The sequence below is a fragment of the Lepus europaeus genome, chromosome 10 (genome assembly GCF_033115175.1).
Source record: "Lepus europaeus isolate LE1 chromosome 10, mLepTim1.pri, whole genome shotgun sequence".
In the NCBI taxonomy this organism is placed as follows: Eukaryota; Metazoa; Chordata; class Mammalia; order Lagomorpha; family Leporidae; genus Lepus; species Lepus europaeus.
In genome coordinates this window covers 72,890,928-72,909,316 of record NC_084836.1, presented here as the reverse complement: position 1 = coordinate 72,909,316, position 18,389 = coordinate 72,890,928, and the positions used below count along the sequence as shown (strand labels likewise).

The 18,389-nt window shown below is 40.4% G+C and overlaps 1 protein-coding gene across 4 annotated transcripts in view; it reads left to right on the top strand.

Moving 5' to 3' along the window:
* LOC133768844 (zinc finger protein 271-like) overlaps positions 1-18,389 on the top strand; it is an 81,745-nt gene that overhangs the window by 17,474 nt on the left and 45,882 nt on the right. For all 4 annotated transcript variants that reach the window (XR_009867080.1, XR_009867079.1, XR_009867081.1 and 1 more), the window contains exon 2: positions 16,830-16,886. Coding sequence is in view for 1 of the 4 variants with exons in the window: in XM_062203758.1 (XP_062059742.1) it covers positions 16,830-16,886 (57 nt within the window). In the remaining 3 variants the exon portion in view is untranslated. The remainder of the gene's footprint in view (positions 1-16,829; positions 16,887-18,389) is intronic.

Genomic DNA, 18,389 nt, shown 5'->3' with positions numbered 1-18,389 from the left:
ATTATTTAACATGGCTCCCATTCTTGCTGTCAACTTCAATCTATTCCCCAATAAAAAAGTAAAATGCAATAGATGTCACCTTATTTTACTTTCATACCTCAGCTAAGCCACATAATTCTTCCTCATCTCACTTCTGCCTATATCTCTATCTTCATCTTTGTTGGTGGCTGCTGACCCCAACTCTGCTTTTAATCACTTGTAACTGCACAGTTTCTGGCCTATGTTCATGAACACTGCAGACTGCATAAATGAATGAATATTTTGCAGGTCATGATTCTGTGAAAGAATTTTGTCGGAGGCCACCCGACAAACCACATGGAGACACGCAGCACTCAGTCAATTCATCACCACGTTTATTGCCTCATCGCGTTCCAAGCCAAAGTAGGGGGCCCCGCGATGAGGGACTGGAGGCAGTCTCCCTAGGGAAACCCTTCAGTCTCCAGCCACGAGCACCAAGAAACACAAGGATATATACCCCAGGCCCCATACAGATAACATTCATTGTGTGTAATCATGCATAGCACAAGAACGAAACAAGGTAGCAAAGATCAGGGTACAAGCTCTGCTGATAGAGCAAAGAACATCATACACCTTCATCAGAAGTCACATCCTGCCTGCAGGAGTGTGGGATGAAAAATCTTGTGCCTTCAGCCTTCAGGACAATAAGCACAGGAAACAGGATTAGATAAGGGACAGCCTCAGCCTGCTGCATCTCATGTCGGGCCAGGGCCACTGGCCCCGACAGAATTTAATAAAAGACAAGAAATAAAAAAGGAAAAAAGTATCCTCAGTATATAAAGGCATTCTACTTTTGCAAGCCACAGAGAAGAGATTAAATAGGAGTTTAGCAGAAGTAAGTACTGACATTGAAAAGTTCGTGACAAGGCTAATAGGCATTGGTCAAGATTCTAACAAATTCTTTAGGAAAAGAATAAGATTTTCTTTGCTTCTATACAGACTCTGCTCTTCAAAGGTGAACAGGGTCCTCTAAACCCATTTTCTGCACAGACAAAAATGCAAGCATTGCATTCTCTCACAGGTGTTGGAGCCTGATATTATGTTTTGATTTACATTTACCTAATGGCTAGGGACACTGAACGTATTCATATGTTTTGATCATTTGTGTTTCTTCTGAGGAACATCTATTCAGATCCTTGCCTTTCTTAACTGCATTTTTTTGTTAATTGTTTTGGAATTTTTCCAGTTCTGTATATGTTCAGGGTATCAGTCTTTTGTCACATTCAGAGTTTTCAATGTCTTCTGCCATTCTTTTCTTTATATATTCACTCTGATGATTACTTTGTTGTGAAGAAGTATCTTAGTTTGATATAATCAAATTTGTCTATTTTTATTTTTGGAATCTTACCCAAAATCTATTGTCTATTTTTAGTTTTTTACTATGTTTACTTAGTTTTTTGTCTTTAGATTTTTTTTTTTTTAACAGGAAGAGTTAGACAGTGAGAGAGAGAGACAGAGAGAAAGGTCTTTCTTCTGTTGGTTCACCCCCCAAATGACCTCTACGGCCGGCGCGCTGCGCCAATCCGAAGCCTGGAGCCAGTTGCTCAAGCACTTGGGCCATCCTCCACTGCCTTCCCAGGCCACAGCAGAAAGCTGGACTGGAAGAGGAGCAACCGTGACAGAATCCAGCGCCCCAACTTGGACTAGAACCTGGAGTATCGGCGCCGCAGGCAGAGGATTAGCCTAGTGAGCCACAGCACCACCCTAGATTTTTTAAAAAATATTTTATTTGAGAGAGAATTACAGACAGATAGAAAAATCTTCTATCTGCTGGTTCACTCCCCAAATGGCTGCAACAGTTAGAGCTGTGGAGATCCAAAGCCAGGTGCCAGGAGCTTCTTCTAGGTCTCCCACGTGGGTGCAGGGGTCCAAGTATCTGGGCCATCTTCTGCTTTCCCAGGCCACAGCAGAGAGCTGCATCAGGAGAGTTGCAGGACTAGAACCGGTGTCCATGTGGGATGCCGGCACTGCAGGTGGAGGATTAACTTACTGTGCCACAGTGTCAGCCCCTGGTCTTTAGATTTTTAATTCACTGTGAGTTTATTTTTGTATAGTTTAAGAGATATATTTTCAGTCTTCTACATATGGATGATCAGTTTCCTCTGGGCCATTTGCTAATGAGATTCCTCTTACTCCAGTGCATTTTGGATTCTTTGTTAAGGATGAGTTGCCTGTGGAAATGTAGGTTTATTTTCGGGCTGTCTATTCTGTCCTGCTGAATTATGTATCTGTTTTTATGCCAGTTCTTATACTGCTTCTGTAATATGTCTTTTTTTTTAGAGAGAAATTTATTTATTTATTTGAAAGAGTTACACAGAGAGAAGGAGAGGCAGAGAGAGAGAGAAAGAGAGAGTCTTCCATCCACTGGTTCACTCCCCAATTGGCTGCAATGGCTGGAGCTGTGTTGATCCAAAGTCAGGAGCCAGAAGCTTCCTCCAGGTTTCCCATGTGGGTGTGGGGGCCCAAGGACTTGACTTGGGCCATCTTCTGCTGTCCTCTCAGGCCATAGCAGAGAGCTGGATTGGAAGCAGAGCAGCCGGGACTAGAAATGGTGTCCATATGGAATGCTGGCACTGCATGCAGCAGCTTTACCCTCTATGCCACAGCACCGGCCCCCTGTAATATGTCTTGAATTCAGATACTGTGATTCAGATTTATTATGTTCAAGATTGCTTTGACTATTTCATGGTTTTCTGTTTTCAAATCAATTTTAGGTTTGTTTTTTCTAGTTCTGTGAGGAAATTTTCTTTATGAAAGATTTATTTATTTGAAAGACATAGAGAGAGAAAGAGAGAGAGAGAGTTCTTCCATCTTCTTGTTCACTTCCTAAATGGCAACAATGGCTGGGGCTGAGACAGGTCAAATCCAGAGTCTGGAAGTCCATCTAGATCTCCCACATTGGTAGCAGGGACCTAGAAACTGGGTCATCTGCAGCTTTCCCAAGCACATTAGCAGGGCTTTATATCAAAATTAGAGCTGTCAGGACTAGAACAATTCTTCTGATATGGGATGCTGGCTTTGCAGGTGACAACATAACCCAGCATATCCCATTGTACCACAGTGCTATCCCCACTGAAGAATTTCATTGGTGTTTTGATGCAAACTGCATCAAATGTGCACATTACCTTGGACAGCATTAAAATTTAATTGATAAAAATTGTTTCAATCTAGGAACATAAGACACCTTTTCAATTTTTATATATCTAATATTTTCATCAGCATCAGGTTTTTTATATACCAGGTTAAAGTTATTGCAAGGTATTTTTTTTGTCATAATTGTAAATATTTCTTATATTTTTCTCAATGAGTTCATTATTATGTATAAAAGTGCTACTGATTTTGTTTATATATTGTATTGTCAATATTACTGAATTCATTGATCAATTCCAGAATATTCTTGATGATATTCTTAGATTTCTGTCCATATAGAACCATGCTATCTACAAATGGAAATATAAATTTGAATTATCACTTTCTTCTTTGAATGGATATTGTTTCTTCTCTTTTTTTTTTTTGACAGGCAGAGTGGACAGTGAGAGAGACACAGAGAGAAAGGTCTTCCTTTTGCCGTTGGTTCACCCTTGTTGGTTCACCCTCCAATGGCCGCCGTGGTAGGCGCGCTGTGGCCGGCGCACCGCGCTGATCTGAGCCAGGTGCTTCTCCTGGTCTCCCATAGGGTGCAGGGCCCAAGGACTTGGGCCATCCTCCACTGCACTCCTGGGCCACAGCAGAGAGCTGGCCTGGAAGAGGGGCAACCAGGACAGGACCGGTGCCCCGACCGGGACTAGATCCTGGTGTGCCGGCGCCACAAGGTGGAGGATTAGCCTAGTGAGCCGCGGCGCCAGCTTCTTCTCTTTTTTTAAATTTCATTCACTTGAATTATTTCCTGTTTTTCTTAGTTTAGCTAGAGAACCAGCTCTTCATTTTATTAATTTTAATATTGCTTAAGTTTCTTCCTTCTTTCTTTTTTTAAAGATTTCTTTTGGGGCCGGTGCTGTGGTATAGTGGGTAAAGCTGCTGCCTGCAGTGCTGGCATCCCATATGGGCCCCAGTTTGAGTCCCAGTTGCTTCACTAATCCAGCTCTCTGCTATAGCCTGGGAAAGTAGTAGAAGATGGCCCAAGTCCTTGAGCACCTGCACCCACATGGGAGACCTGGAGGAAGCTTCTGGCTCCTGGCTTTGGATTGATGCAGCTCTGGCCATTGCAGACAACTGGGAAGTGAACCAGTTGATGGAAGACCTTTCTCTCTGCTCTCTCCTTCTCTCTGTAACTCTTTCAAATAAATAAAATAAATCTTTTTTTAAAAGGTTTATTTTATTTTATTTATTTTTTTTAACTTTTATTTAATGAATATAAATTTCCAGTGTACAGCTTATGGATTACAATGGCTTCCCCCTCCCATAACTTCCCTCCCACCCACAACCCTTCCCTCTCCCGCTCCCTCTCCCCTTCCATTCACATCAAGATTCATTTTCAATTCTCTTTATATACAGAAGATCAATTTAGTATAAAGATTTCAACAGTTTGCACCCACATAGAAACACAAAGTGAAACATACTGTTTGAGTACTAGTTATAGCATTAAATCACAATGTACAGCACATTAAGGACAGAGATCCCACATGAGGAGCAAGTGCACAGTGGCTCTTGTTGTTGACCCAACAAATTGACACTCTAGCTTATGGCACCAGTAACCACCCTAGGCTGTCGTCATGAGTTGCCAAGGCTATGGAAGCCTTCCAAGTTTGCCGACTCTGATCATATTTAGACAAGGTCATAAAAGACAGAGTGAGGATAGTAACCAATGATCCTAAGAGTGGCATTTACAAGGTTTGAACAATTCTACAGCATTAAGTGAGGAAGAGGACCATCAGTACACACAGGTTGGGAGTAGAGCCATTGGTGGTAGAGTAGAGGTTATGATTACAAAGGAATGAGGCCCAAGTGCACTAGACAGGGCCTAGAACAAAGGACAGAGTCATTATTAGAGGAGCTAAGAAAGGTGCTGTCTAAGCTACAAGTAATTTTTCTGATTGAGAGGCAAATAGAACCTGATAGAAGGGGCTTGATAATAATCTGTTGGGCTTTAGGCCTTGTAAGTTAAGAGGCCCAGACCTATCTATCTCATCACATGGGTTATATCCTAAGGGAGGTGTGAACCTCCTAGGGGAAGGCACTCTGTTGACTTTCATTACTTGGCTGGCCTGGGAGGAGAGCTGGCCAGGTCAAGGCAGGGGGCATCTCTAACAAGAAATTCACAGTTCTGCCTGCAATGTTGCTGACCCTACTTGACCATCCCCTCAGCTGCAGTGGTCACTTTGGAGGCTGGGCTGAGTGAAGGGCTTTTCAGCTTAGAGCCAATAAGATCTGTGGCTCTGACCTGGGCATCCTTGGACTCCAGGGCAGGTCCATTTCCAGTGATCCAACTCTTGGCAGAGCTGCCAGGGCTCTTCCCAAGCTGACTTCTGCTGAAGCCCAGGCTTACCACATTGAAAGCCACTGCAGTGGACTGGCCTGTTGGGTCTCCTTGAGGGCAGATCACTGTACAGATCAGCCATTAATAGGCCTGCCACCCATTGCTTCTGATGCCTAGCTTTCTTTTCCTCCTGGTTTGTGTTAAAGCAGACCAGAGGATGCAAGTCAAGGGAGTGTCCAAGTCCCATCTCTAATCTTCGGTGGCCTGAACTACAAGTCTATAGTCACAGGCATGTTCTGTAGTAGTTTTTCTAAGGTAGACAATGCCCATGAGGAAAATTATATTCTCACTTTAAAACTTTCTTTCCCTTTGGTCTGAAAGGGAGGTTTTTTCTACTTACTGTATACTTCGCTGATGGCGAAGTGAATCTAGCTATGAGATTATAGTTTAAGCTCTTATTTTGGCTATGCTATTACAGAAAAATGTTAGCCATCTCTTTCATAAGGTCTAAAGATTAAATTGTGCATCCTACAGATTCCTTCATAATAGAATTAGTTTCCTACCTTGAAGAGAATAGAGAAATGAAAGAATAAGTTGGGCTTAGAATAGAGAAATGAGGGAGCAAGTCCTAGATCGCTTGCTGACAATAGCAATATTACATGAGTACTTAGCAAACCATTTCAACCATTAGATAACAACTTAAGAAAACATTTACCAGAAGGTCCAATGCCTTCTATAAATTTTAAGAATCATGTATTTGAAAACACCTCTTAAATATGTAACATGGTGTAGTTTGTTTGGCCAGTAAACTTAAGCACAACCATATAAAATGTTTTTAGTTTCTTTCTACTAACACGTTTAAAACATATGATACACAGATTCAGGTCACACAAATTAAAATGTATCTTTGATTGATTTTAGCAGCTTAAATTTATGGACAATCTTATCTATAAGCCATTTAAAATAAAACTCAATAAAATTTCCTATGTGGACATACAATATGTACACACATATAACATAGCATAATAGACCAATATAGCAATTTTAATAATAGCTTTTAAAATCTTTAACTCTTTTTGTAGATTGCCAATTGATTTGAATTGCTTTTTGTTTTTAGATTACTTTAACACATTGCTTTAACAGAGCATCAGAGTTTAATTCTATGTCAAAGAGAAATTGAGCTTCCTATGATCTTTTGCTGTGAGGTTTCCTTCCTTTACCTTCTTTCATATTGGTGACCATGTTTCTGTGTTTCTGTGTGTAACACATCTTTAAGCATCTTTTGCAGGGCAGGATGAGTGGCAACAAATTCTTTCAGTTTCTGTTTGCTATGAAAAGTCTTAATTTCACCTTCATTCACAAATGAGAGCTTTGCAGGATATAATATTCTGGGCTGGCAGTTTTTCTCTCTTAGTACCTGGGCTATATCTCGCCATTCCCTTCTAGCTTGTAGGGTTTCTGATGAGAAGTCTGCTGTGAGTCTAATTGGAGATCCTCTGAGAGTAATCTGACGTTTCTCTCTTGCACCTTTTAGAATCTTTTCTTTATGTTTCACTGTGGTGAGTTTGATTACAATGTGTCGTGGTGAGGATCTCTTTTGGTCATGTTTATTAGGGGTTCTATAAGCTTCCTGTACTAAGATGCCTCTGTCCTTCTCCAAACCTGGGAAATTTTCTGCTAGTATGTCACTGAAAATGCCTTCTAATCCTTTCTCCCTCTCCATGCCTTCAGGAACTCCTAGAACCCGAATGTTGGGTTTTTTTAATAGTATCCTGTAGATTCCCAACAATATTTTTTATATTTCTAATTTCTTCTTCTTTTCTTTGGTTTGCCTGTTTCCTTTCCTGTTCTCTGTCTTCTAAGTCTGATATTCTCTCTTCTGCTTTGCCCATTCTGTTTTTAAGGCTCTCTAATGTGTTTGTCATTTGATCTATTGAGTTCTTCATTTCATTGTGGTTTTTTGTCACTATCACAGTTTCATGTTCCACTAGTTGTTTCATTTCATTTTGATTCCTCCTTAATATTTCATTTTCACGAGAGAGATTTTCTATCTTGTCCATGAAGGAATTCTGTAGTTCAAGAATTTGTTTTTGAGAACTTCTTAATGTTCTTATCAATTTTTTGAGATCCGCTTCTTGCATTTCTTCGATCTCATCATCTTCATAATCTTGAATTGGGGTGTCTTTTTCATTTGGGGGCGTCATAGTGTCTTCCTTGTTCTTGTTAGCTTGGTTTTTGCATTTGTTGTTTGGCATGTTGGAGATATTTGGTTTCTTCACTGTGGTGTTTTTTCTTGTTACACTATGGCTCTATATTAAGTGGACTATCTGCTTTCAGTGGAGCCTTAGAGGCTTGAGATGAGTGTGGCCTGAGAGCTGTGTTTGGTTCCTCAGGGTTGAGGGTGTGTCAAAGATGACACTCCCAGGTTAGGTATGGTAAATCTCTCTTTCTTTTTTCTTTCTTTTTTTTTTTTTTTTTTGATTCAAAAGGAAAGTAATTCCGCACAGCTGAACGTAATTGGAGGTAGTTAGCAGGCAAATGATATACCCACAGGAGCCAGAGATCGGAAGCTCTTTCCCAAGGACCACACAGGGAATCTCTGCTGCCCTTGGTGTGGGCTCCAATTCTCCTGCAGTCTCCCACTGGGTTGCCAAGTTAGATGCTAATCTCCTGTTATTTCACCCCTCCCCCCAGAGTCAGGTTTTTCTGCTAGGCTCAGGGCCGGTGCAGACCTGAGGTCGCCCTGCTTATGACGTATGTCCAAAATGACGCCTGCTCTTTGTCTTGCTCGCCTTTGAGGGGTGAGCGGAGAGAGAGAAACTCGTGTCCGTATCGGTCACTTTTTTTTTTTCCCTCTCTCTCTTCTAGTTAGCCTGGTGAGCTTTTCCCCACGTAGTTTCAAGCCTCGTTCCCTCTAATCTCCTCTTTCTGCTTGCCCGCTGGTGTCTCGGGCTATTGAGGTTCGGCTCACCTCGCGTTCCAGCGCTGGTGCATTGATTCTGCCGCTGGTGTCCCGAACTTGGGCTTCCACGCTCTCCACGCAGGTCCACTGTGAATCACTAGTTCCGGAAGAGTTTCCTCTGCTGTTTCTTCCCCTACTCTTCCTTGACCCTGCAGTATCTCCACTTTTATTAACCTGTGTGTCTTGCTGAACTATCAATATGCTCCCTTCCTATTCCACCATCTTGCCACTCCCTAAAAGGTTTATTTTATTTGAAAAGCAAAGTTACCGAAAGAGTTAGAGACAGAGAGAGATCTTCCACTCTTTCCCAAGTGGCCACAATGGCCAGAACTGAGCTGATATGTACCTAGGAGACAAGCTTTTTTTAGGTTTTCCAGCTCTCTCACATGGATGCAAGGACATATAATCATAAAGATAGATAGATAGATAGACAGATATTATTGATATTATTCAATATTTATTTATAGTTGCTAAAAGATAAATACTGATGTGTCAGAAATAAAGGCTAAACCTTATCTTATAATATAACAGACTAGTCTACATGAAGGATGTCTTCCCAAAACCTTTCACTGGGATGATGCTGTGGCATAGTAGGTTAAGTCTCTACCTGTAGCACCAGAATCCCATATGGGCACTGATTTGAGTCCCTGATTTTGAAGTTCCAATTCAGTGTTTTGCTAATGGCCTTTGAAGGCAGTGGAATATTGCCTACATGCTTAGGCCCCTATACCCATGTGAGAGACCTGGAGGGAGCTCCTGGTTCCTGGTTCCTGGCTTTGGATTGGCCCAGCTTCAGCCATTGTGGTCATCTGGGGAGTAAATCAGTGGACAGAAGACGTCCCTCCCTGTCACACCCTCTTTGTGTCTGCAACTCTGCCTCTCAAATAATCTTAAAAAACAGAAAGAAAAAAATCTTTCACATTTTTAAATTTATATTACTCAAAACTAACACAGGATTACATTACACATAGGAAAGATACATTTTGAAAATAAAAAACTTGTGCATTTTAGCAGAAATTTTAACAAATATTTTTTATTTTCTCAGCATTAGATACTAAATTAGTGACATAACAAGTCACTGTGGGTTTTTCAGTTCTTTGACAGCCACTTATAGTACTTAACAGCTTTTCCAGATTTATCACTTTTTGTGTTTTTTCAACACATAAACCGGATTTTAATAATTTAATGAACATGAAGTTGCCTATTACAGGATTTTTTAAAAATTGTATTTTAATGGCAGATGTAATCAATATCTGCAAAGCTCTAATACATATAAATAATTACATGGATCATTTATGAGACTGACATTTGACTGAGTTTCTTTTAGCTAATTTGGCATTAGTATGTGGCAGTTACAACCATAATTAATAATTACCTACTACTAATAATAATTAACTAAGCCAATTTAACTGGGGTATGGTGAAGCCTCATTGTAGTTTCTGTTTGTATATCTGTGATTGCTAGTGATCAAGAATATTTTTTTAGTGCGTCTGATAGCTATTTGAATTTCATCTTTGAAAAAAATGTTTATATCCTCTGCTCATTTCTTGATTGGATTGTTCGTTTTGTTGTTCAGTTTCTTGAGCTCTTTATAGATTCTGGATATTAATCCTTTTTCAATTGTTTAGTTTGCAAATATTTTCTTCCATTCTGTCTGTTGCTTCATGTTGTTGAGTGTCTGCTTTGCAGCTCAGAAGCTCCTTAGCTTGATATAATCTCATTTGACTATTTTTCTCTATTATTTCCTGTGCTTCTTGGAATATTTTCTAAGAAGTCTTAGCCTTTGCCAAAGTCTTGCAGTTTCCCTGATGTTTTCTTCTTGTAATTTGATGTTAACACATCATAGATTAAGGTCATTGATTCATTTATACTTGATTTTTGTACAAGTTGTAAGGTAAGGCTCCTATTCATATTTCTGCACAAGAAGTTCAAATTTTCTCAGCACCATTTGTGATGAGACTGTCTTTTCTCCAAGGACTGCTTTTAGCTCATTTATCACAAATCTGTTGATTGTAGATGTGTGGATTAGTTTCTGGGGATTCTATTCTGTTTCCTTGGTCTACATGTCTTTTTGGTACTAATACCAGGCTGGTCTGATTATAATTGCCCTGTAGTATGTCTTGAATTCTGGTATAATGATGCCTCCAGCTTTGGTTTTGTTGTTTAAGATTGCTTTAGCTATTTGGGATCTCTAACATTTTCATATGAATTTTTGCATCATTTTTTTCTAGATCTGAGAAGAATGTTGTTGGTATTTTGATTGTGGTTGCATTGAATCTGTAATTGCTTTGGGGGTGCTGGTTCTGTGGTATACTAGGTGTAGCCTCTGCCTGTGTCACTGGCATCTCATATGGGCATTGTTTCAGGTCCTGGCTGATCTTGTGATCTGGCTCTCTACTAATTGCCTGGGAATGCAGTGGAAGATTTTTTTTTTTTTTTTGACAGGCAGAGTGGACAGTGAGAGAGAGAGACAGAGAGAAAGGTCTTCCTTTACCATTGGTTCACCCTTCAATGTCTGCCACAGCTGGTGCGCTGCGGCTGGCGCACTATGCTGATCCGAAGCCAGGAGCTAGGTGCTTCTCCTGGTCTCCCATGCAGGTGCAGGGCCCAAGGACTTGGGCCATCCTCCACTGCACTCCGGGGCCATAGCAGAGAGCTGGCCTGGAAGATGGTTTAAGTGCTTGGGCCTCTACATCCATGTAGAACACCTGAGAGAAGCTCCTTGCTCCTGGCTTCATATCAACCCAGCTACAGCCATTGCAGTCATTTGGGGAATAAACCAGTGGTTGGAAGACCTCTCTTCATCTCTCCCTCTCTCTGTAACCCTGCCTCTCAAATAAATAAGCAAATCTTTATATATAAAATAGAACAGGCTGGCGCCGCAGCTCACTAGGCTAATCCTCCGCCTAGCGGCGCCGGCACACCGGGTTCTAGTCCCGGTCCGGGCGCCGGATTCTGTCCCGGTTGCCCCTCTTCCAGGCCAGCTCTCTGCTGTGGCCCAGGAGTTCAGTGGAGGATGGCCCAAGTCCTTGGGCCCTGCACCCCATGGGAGACCAGGAGAAGCACCTGGCTCCTGACTTCAGGTGCGCTGGCTGCAGGGCGCCGGCCTCGGCGGCCATTGGAGGGTGAACCAACGGCAAAGGAAGACTTTTCTCTCTGTCTCTCTCTCTCTCACTGTCCACTCTGCCTATCAAAAAAAAAAAAAAAAATAGAACAGTTGCCAGCACTTTGACATAGCAGGTATAGTTGCTGCCTGTGGCATTGGCATCCCCTGTGGACATCAGTTCAAATCCTGATTAATCCACTTGTTTTTTTGGGGTGGCCATAACTCCTTATTTTCTTTTTCTTTTATTTATGTTTTTTTTTTTTTATTTTGGCAGTGTCTCTTTTACATTTTAAAAATTTTATATGTTATACAGGTTTCATGTACTTCATATATACAGCTTTAGGAACATAGTGATACTTCCAAGCCTACTCTCCTGCCTGCCCACACTCCAGCCCTTCCTCCTCCTGCTCACATTCACATTTTATAAAGATCTATTTTCAGCTTACTTAATGATCATAAAGTTAACCCTATACTATGTAAGAGTTCAACAAACAGTATGAAGAAAAAAACATTGTTCCTTAACAGAAGAAATAGAAGAGACAATGGCTTAAACAATCATCAAATCTCAGAATGTTCATTTCATGCCAATATATTATAATGTAGATACTCTATTAGTTACCTTGGAAGAGGGAAAACATATGATATCTGTGTTTTTGGGACTGCTTATTTCACTAAGTACAATGGTTTTCATTTGCATCCATTATATTGCAAAAGACAAGGTTTCTTTTCTTTTTTTTTGTATTTTTAAAGCTGAGTAGCACTCCATAGTGTATATATACCATAATTCATCCAGTCACCAGCTGATGGACATCTGGGTTGATTCCATATCTTAAGTATTGTGAAATGAGCTGTAATGAACATGGGAGTTCAGATAACTCTTTCATATGATGATTTCTTTTGGTTTGGGTAAATTCTTAGGAGTAGGATGGACTGACTGCTCCACTTGTGATCCAGCTCCCTGCTATGTGCCTAGGAGGGCAGTGGAAGATGGCCCAGGTTTCTTATCCCATGCACCCTTGTGGGAGACCCAGAGGAAGCTCTGGGCTCCTGGCTTTGAATCAGCCTAGCCTTGGCTGTTGCAACCATTTAAGACATGAGCCAGTGGAGGCAGGACCTCTGTCTGTCTCTCTGCCTCTGCCTCTGCCTCTCTGTGAATCTGCCTTTCAAATAAATGAACAGATCCTTAAAAATAAAGCAAAATAATCAACTTCAGTTCACAATTGACCACACTGATAGGTCTAAGAGTCAAAGGGATCACACAAACAAGACTAGTGTCTGCTAATGCTAATTACTAATAGATAGAATCAAAAAGGGAGAGAATGATCCAACTTGGGATGTGGGATACAGCAGACTCATAGAATGGCAGATGTCCTAAATAGCACTCTGGCCTCAGAATCAGCCCTTAAGGCATTCAGATCTGGCTGAAGAGCCCATGAGAATATTTTAGGCATGGAAAGCCAAGACACTCTGGGAAAAAAAAAAAAAAGAAGACCTAAATGAAAAATCTCTGCATGTGAGATCCCAGTGGAAAGAACGGGGCCATTAACGAAGGAAGTACCTTTCTTTCTTTCTTTTTTTCTTTTTTTTTTTTTTTATCCTTTTTTGACAGGCAGAGTGGACAGTGAGAGAGACACAGAGAGAAAGGTCTTCACTTTGCCATTGGTTCACCCTCCAATGGCCGCCGCAGCTGGTGTGCTGTGGCCGGCGCACCGCGCTGATCCGATGGCAGGAGCCAGGTGCTTCTCCTGGTCTCCCATGGGGTGCAGGGCCCAAGGACTTGGGCCATCCTCCACTGCACTCCCTGGCCAAGCAGAGAGCTGGCCTGGAAGAGGGGCAACCGGGACAGGATCGGTGCCCCGACCGGGACTAGAACCCGGTGTGCCAGCGCCGCAAAGCGGAGGATTAGCCTAGTGAGCCGCGGCGCCGACCAGTGATAACTTTTTAAATGAGGCATGCATGCCAAAAAAGCCAAGAAGGACTATAAGATATTAGCTTTGTATATTCTTCACAATGTGTCAAATAGTTTTATTTTTTATTTTATTTTTTGTTTTGTTTTGTTTTTGACAGGCAGAGTGGACAGAGAGAGAGAGACAGAGAGAAAGGTCTTCCTTTGCCGTTGGTTCACCCTCCAATGGCCGCCACGGCTGGTGCACCGTGGCTGGCACATCGAGCTGATCCGAAGCCAGGAGCCAGGTGCTTATCGTGGTCTCCCATGGGGTGCAGGGCCCAAGCACTTGGGCCATCCTCCACTGCACTCCCTGGCCACAGCAGAGAGCTGGGCTGGAAGAGGGGCAACCGGGACAGAATCCGGTGCCCCGACCGGGACTACAAGCTGGTTATTAGCCTGTTGAGCCGTGGCACCGACCGCAATGTGTCAAATAGTGTTATTCAGGGAAGATGTCATCAATGTGATGCATGCTTGTATTTCCATTGGAAAAGTTGTGTTTGCTGGCAAAATCAATGAGGTGCCCATGCATATCCTAGAAGAAGAGTCCTTCCAAAGTGAAGGCAAACAGAGGGGTTTTTAGAAAAGCTTTGAACAAAATATAGTTTCCATACTTGTAATAGTTGAGACACATCATTCATCTCCTGAGAGGCATCAGCTATGTTAATATTAATATAAGGTGCAGTGGACGTAATGGGTGGGATATAACATTAAGATTTTAGTAATCTAACATGAGATATTATTTATTTTTTCAGATTTAATAGATAAAATTGAGCTGCCAATTGGGAATAGTTGAAATAATCACCTTTTTGATAGTTAAATCTAAGGTAATAAGTTTTAATGCATGAAGACCTTTAGTTTTTTATAGGGCAATCTTAATTATTTTAGTTTGGCATATATGAATTCTTATTTTCTCTAGCCAAGTAAGTTGAAAACTTTATTACTCAAAATGTTAGACCATCTCTGCCACCTCTGGGATTTTTTTTTAGTACAACTGATTATTGAAAATTTAGGTAATACTATAGGTAAAGTGAAATGCACCAAGTAAATTATTTTTTTTTCTTCTGATACATGTTTTTAAGCTTTTTTGAAAAAAATCTCTATTGAGTATCCTGCTTAAATTTAGGGGGATCCCTGGATAGGACTGTTATTTGAGCCTCACTACACTTGGCACCTATGAAACTTAAGGAATAAGTGCATATAAAACCTGTTAAAGTTAATATTTATCAATAAATCTTTAAAAATATTTATTAATTTGACAGGCATAGTTACACAGAGATCTTCCATTCATTGGTTCATTGGCCAAAATGATTGCTATGGCTAGGAGTGGGCCAGGCTGAAGCCAAGAGGTTCATCTGGGTCTCCCATGTGGGTGGCAGAGGCCCATACACTTGGGCCATCTTTTTCTGCTTTCCCAGGTCCAATAGCAGGTAGCTGGATCAGAAGTAGAGTGACTGGAACACAAACTGGCACAAGTATGATATGCCAGCATTGTAGACAGCAGTTCAATCCACTGTGCTACAGTGCTAGTCTCATCTAGATTTTTGTTTTTATCTTTCCTTTAATCTTTTGCCTTTTTTATCTTTCTTTGGTTTAGGTCTTTAGATATTAAAGTCATAGTTTATTTTTTTTTTAAAGATTTATTTTTTGAAAGGCAGAGTTACACAGAGAGAGGGAGAGGCAGATAGACAAAAATGTCTTTCATCTCTTGGTTTACTTCCCAGAGGGCTATGAATGCCAGGGCTGGGCTAGTATAAAGCCAGGAATCAGGACCTTCATTTGGATCTCCCTCATAGATTCAGGGCCTCAAGCTACACTCCACTGCTTCCCCAGGTTCACCAGCAGGGATCAGAAATGGAGCAGTCAGGACTCGAACCCATATGGGATGCCACTCCGATAGGCAATGGCTTAACTGGCTGCACCACAATGCTAGCCCCATCAATTTGTAATTTTTATATTTCTCTGAAAACCTGTATGGATCATGTGTGTGGCAGCAGATAATGCAGGCAGAGGTGAACATTCTTTAGTTTACTAAGGTCACAATAACAAATTACTGAACATTGGATTGTTTAAACAAAGACATTTATTTTCACATAGTTCTGTAAGTTGGAAGTCCAAGATCAAAGTGTCAATAAGTTTGCTTTCTCCTAACAACTCTCTCTGGTTTCCAGTTAGACATCATCTTTCTGCATCATCTCATATTTCATTTATTCATGTCCATCTCTTATTTCTCTTCTTATAAGGTCACCAGTCTGGGTTAGGGTCTCATACATTTGATTTTTTTACTTTAATTGTGCCATTAAAAGCACCATCTCCAGATAGAGTCACATTGCATGTGAGAGACTGAAGATAGGAACTTTGGAGAGACACAATTCAGTGCATCACAATGGAAAGCACCTAGATTTCTGCCTCATGGGCAGCTAACTCTAAGTAGGACTTACTGTATGAAGTGAGTCTTAGGATTCCTTTTGTTACTATTTTAATACTATCTGACTAACCTGGGTGCATGCATGTACCCAACAAATTATCTGTGTACATCTACACAAACTAGAATATAAGTTACTGATAGTAGTGTACATGTAAAATCTATAGAGCAGTCCAGAAGATAGAATATTTGAAACTAAAACTGATGAATAGAAAAATGATAACAAAATCTGAGTTCCATTACGATATATGTGATATCCACTATTCATATTTTTAAGTAAATCACTATAAAGAAAATGACAAAAAATATTCACACCTTACAGATCTGTCTACATGCAAGTTAATCAGATAGTATTGAAATACTAACAAAAGGAATCTTAAGACTCAATTTACACAGTATGTGTAATATTCAAATTAATTTCCACATACAATGTGACTTCTTTTCTGCATGATATGTTCTATACTTATTTGTGAATATGGCTATTAATTCAGAAGGAAATGTGTGAGTATGTCCACTGACCTAATATGGTTAATTCAGGGAACAGACCTTTTGTGCATGTGGAGAAAGGTGCCATTCAATCTTATCTCTCTGTTTTTACAAAATATGTTAATAAAATTATTAGAAAACAAAGTATGATCAGACAATGCTGGTTGATGCATTACTGTGTATTTTCATTAGTGATGAGTAGCTCAAGATTGGCCTCAAATTTTAGGCCTTGAAGGATCCTGAATTAGCTTCTCTGTGGTCACCACTCTCTTTATATCACAGGGACTATATTTTTCATTCTTCAATAAGTACTAATCAAGTATTAGAGCTCTTCTCTCTGATTCAGTGCTTGAAATTATAAATGCCAGTCATTACTCAGAAGGTATAACTAAGACCCAGGGAGAGAAAGTGAGTTGTAAAAGACCAATCAACAACAACCTAGAGTAGCCTTCCCACTTTCTCTCTTCTCAGGAATCCCCACAGAATCTTCATCTCCAATTCCAAAATGAGCAACTCCTGCTGGCAGAGGTATGTGGCTACCACTATAGGGATGAATAATTCTTGGAAAGGACAAGGGAATCCACTATACCACTGTAGTTCTTTTATGCTTGCAACTTGCTTTTCTGTTTAAATTGTATGAAGCTGGGAACTAATAAATAATTTCTTCTAGGTCTGAGGTGAAATTACTTAGGATGGAAGCTCAAGACTGAGGTTGTGGCGCTGGCACTGTGTAATAATAGATTAAGCATCTGCCTGCAGTGCCAGCATCCCATATGGACATCAGTTCATGTCCTGGCTGCTCCTCTTCTGGTCTAGCTCTCTAGTATGGCCTGGGAAAGCAGTAGAAAATGGTCCAAGTGCTTGAGCCTGTTCACTAGTATCGGAGACCTGGAGGAAACTCCTGGTTCCTGGCATCAGATCAGCCAAGCTTCTGCCATTGTGGCCATTTGGGGAGTGAAGCAGTGGTTGGAAGACCTCTCTCTGTCTCTGCCTCTCTCTTTCTGTAACTCTGCCTCTTAAGTAAATAAATAAATCTTTAAAAAATTCTGTAATTATTAATAAAAAAGACTGACCTCCCTTATAAAATAAAGTCACTGAAAGGCAATTGCCAGATTAGAGATGATATAGGAATTTGAACAGCACAATTAATACATTATACATAGAAAAATGACCAATAGCTGTGGGCCAAGAGTCAATGGCCTATGATACTACCACTCAAATCCTCAAGAAGTTGATCATAATTTCATGCCCATCCTCATTTAGACAGGAAAAGGGGTAAAAGCAGGAGCTCCATGACATCCTCCTGTTTGTCTCTTTGCCTAGTTTGTGGGAGAAACCACAAATTAAGTGCAGTTCTCAAAAAAATTAAAGTTTTGTTAAATATATACAGATAGCTGGATGGAGTGATGAATAGATGAATTACAGTAACTTTTGGGTATAGAATTACCAGGTAGTGCAATTTTAAATTTTAACAAACATTTCAGAAGGCACTCTCTCTCTTTTCCAGCTGCATTAATCTACTTAATGTATCTGAATAATTTTCCTTACTGTGAAATACGATCCACTGATGGCCCACAATTATTTTAGTAGGTAATATCAAGCATATTTTTAAAGGATTAAAAATGAGTTTTTCAAGTTTTTTCTGTGAATGTATTATGTTAAAAAGAGTCCTTTGAGGTTTTTTTTTTTTTTCTAAATATCTGCAAGAAAGGCTCTGGAACCACAATTTAATTATCAGAATTATAAAATAATAAATTTCATGACAATTTCCAAAAATTATTTCCAAATTTGAATTTATCCAATTATAGCATGTTTCCTTCAAATGTAAATCTGTCAAACCAAGAATTAATGAGGAATTGGAGTATTATGTGGGTATCTTATGTGGTTAGACAAGTTCTGATGTATACCCTCTGTGTCCCAGGAGGCTGATTATCCAGTACATATATGGATCATCCTCATTGCTTCCTAATGGAGGTATGCATTGTTTTATGGGAAACATATCCTCATATGCCGATGATGTTAGGAGGACAG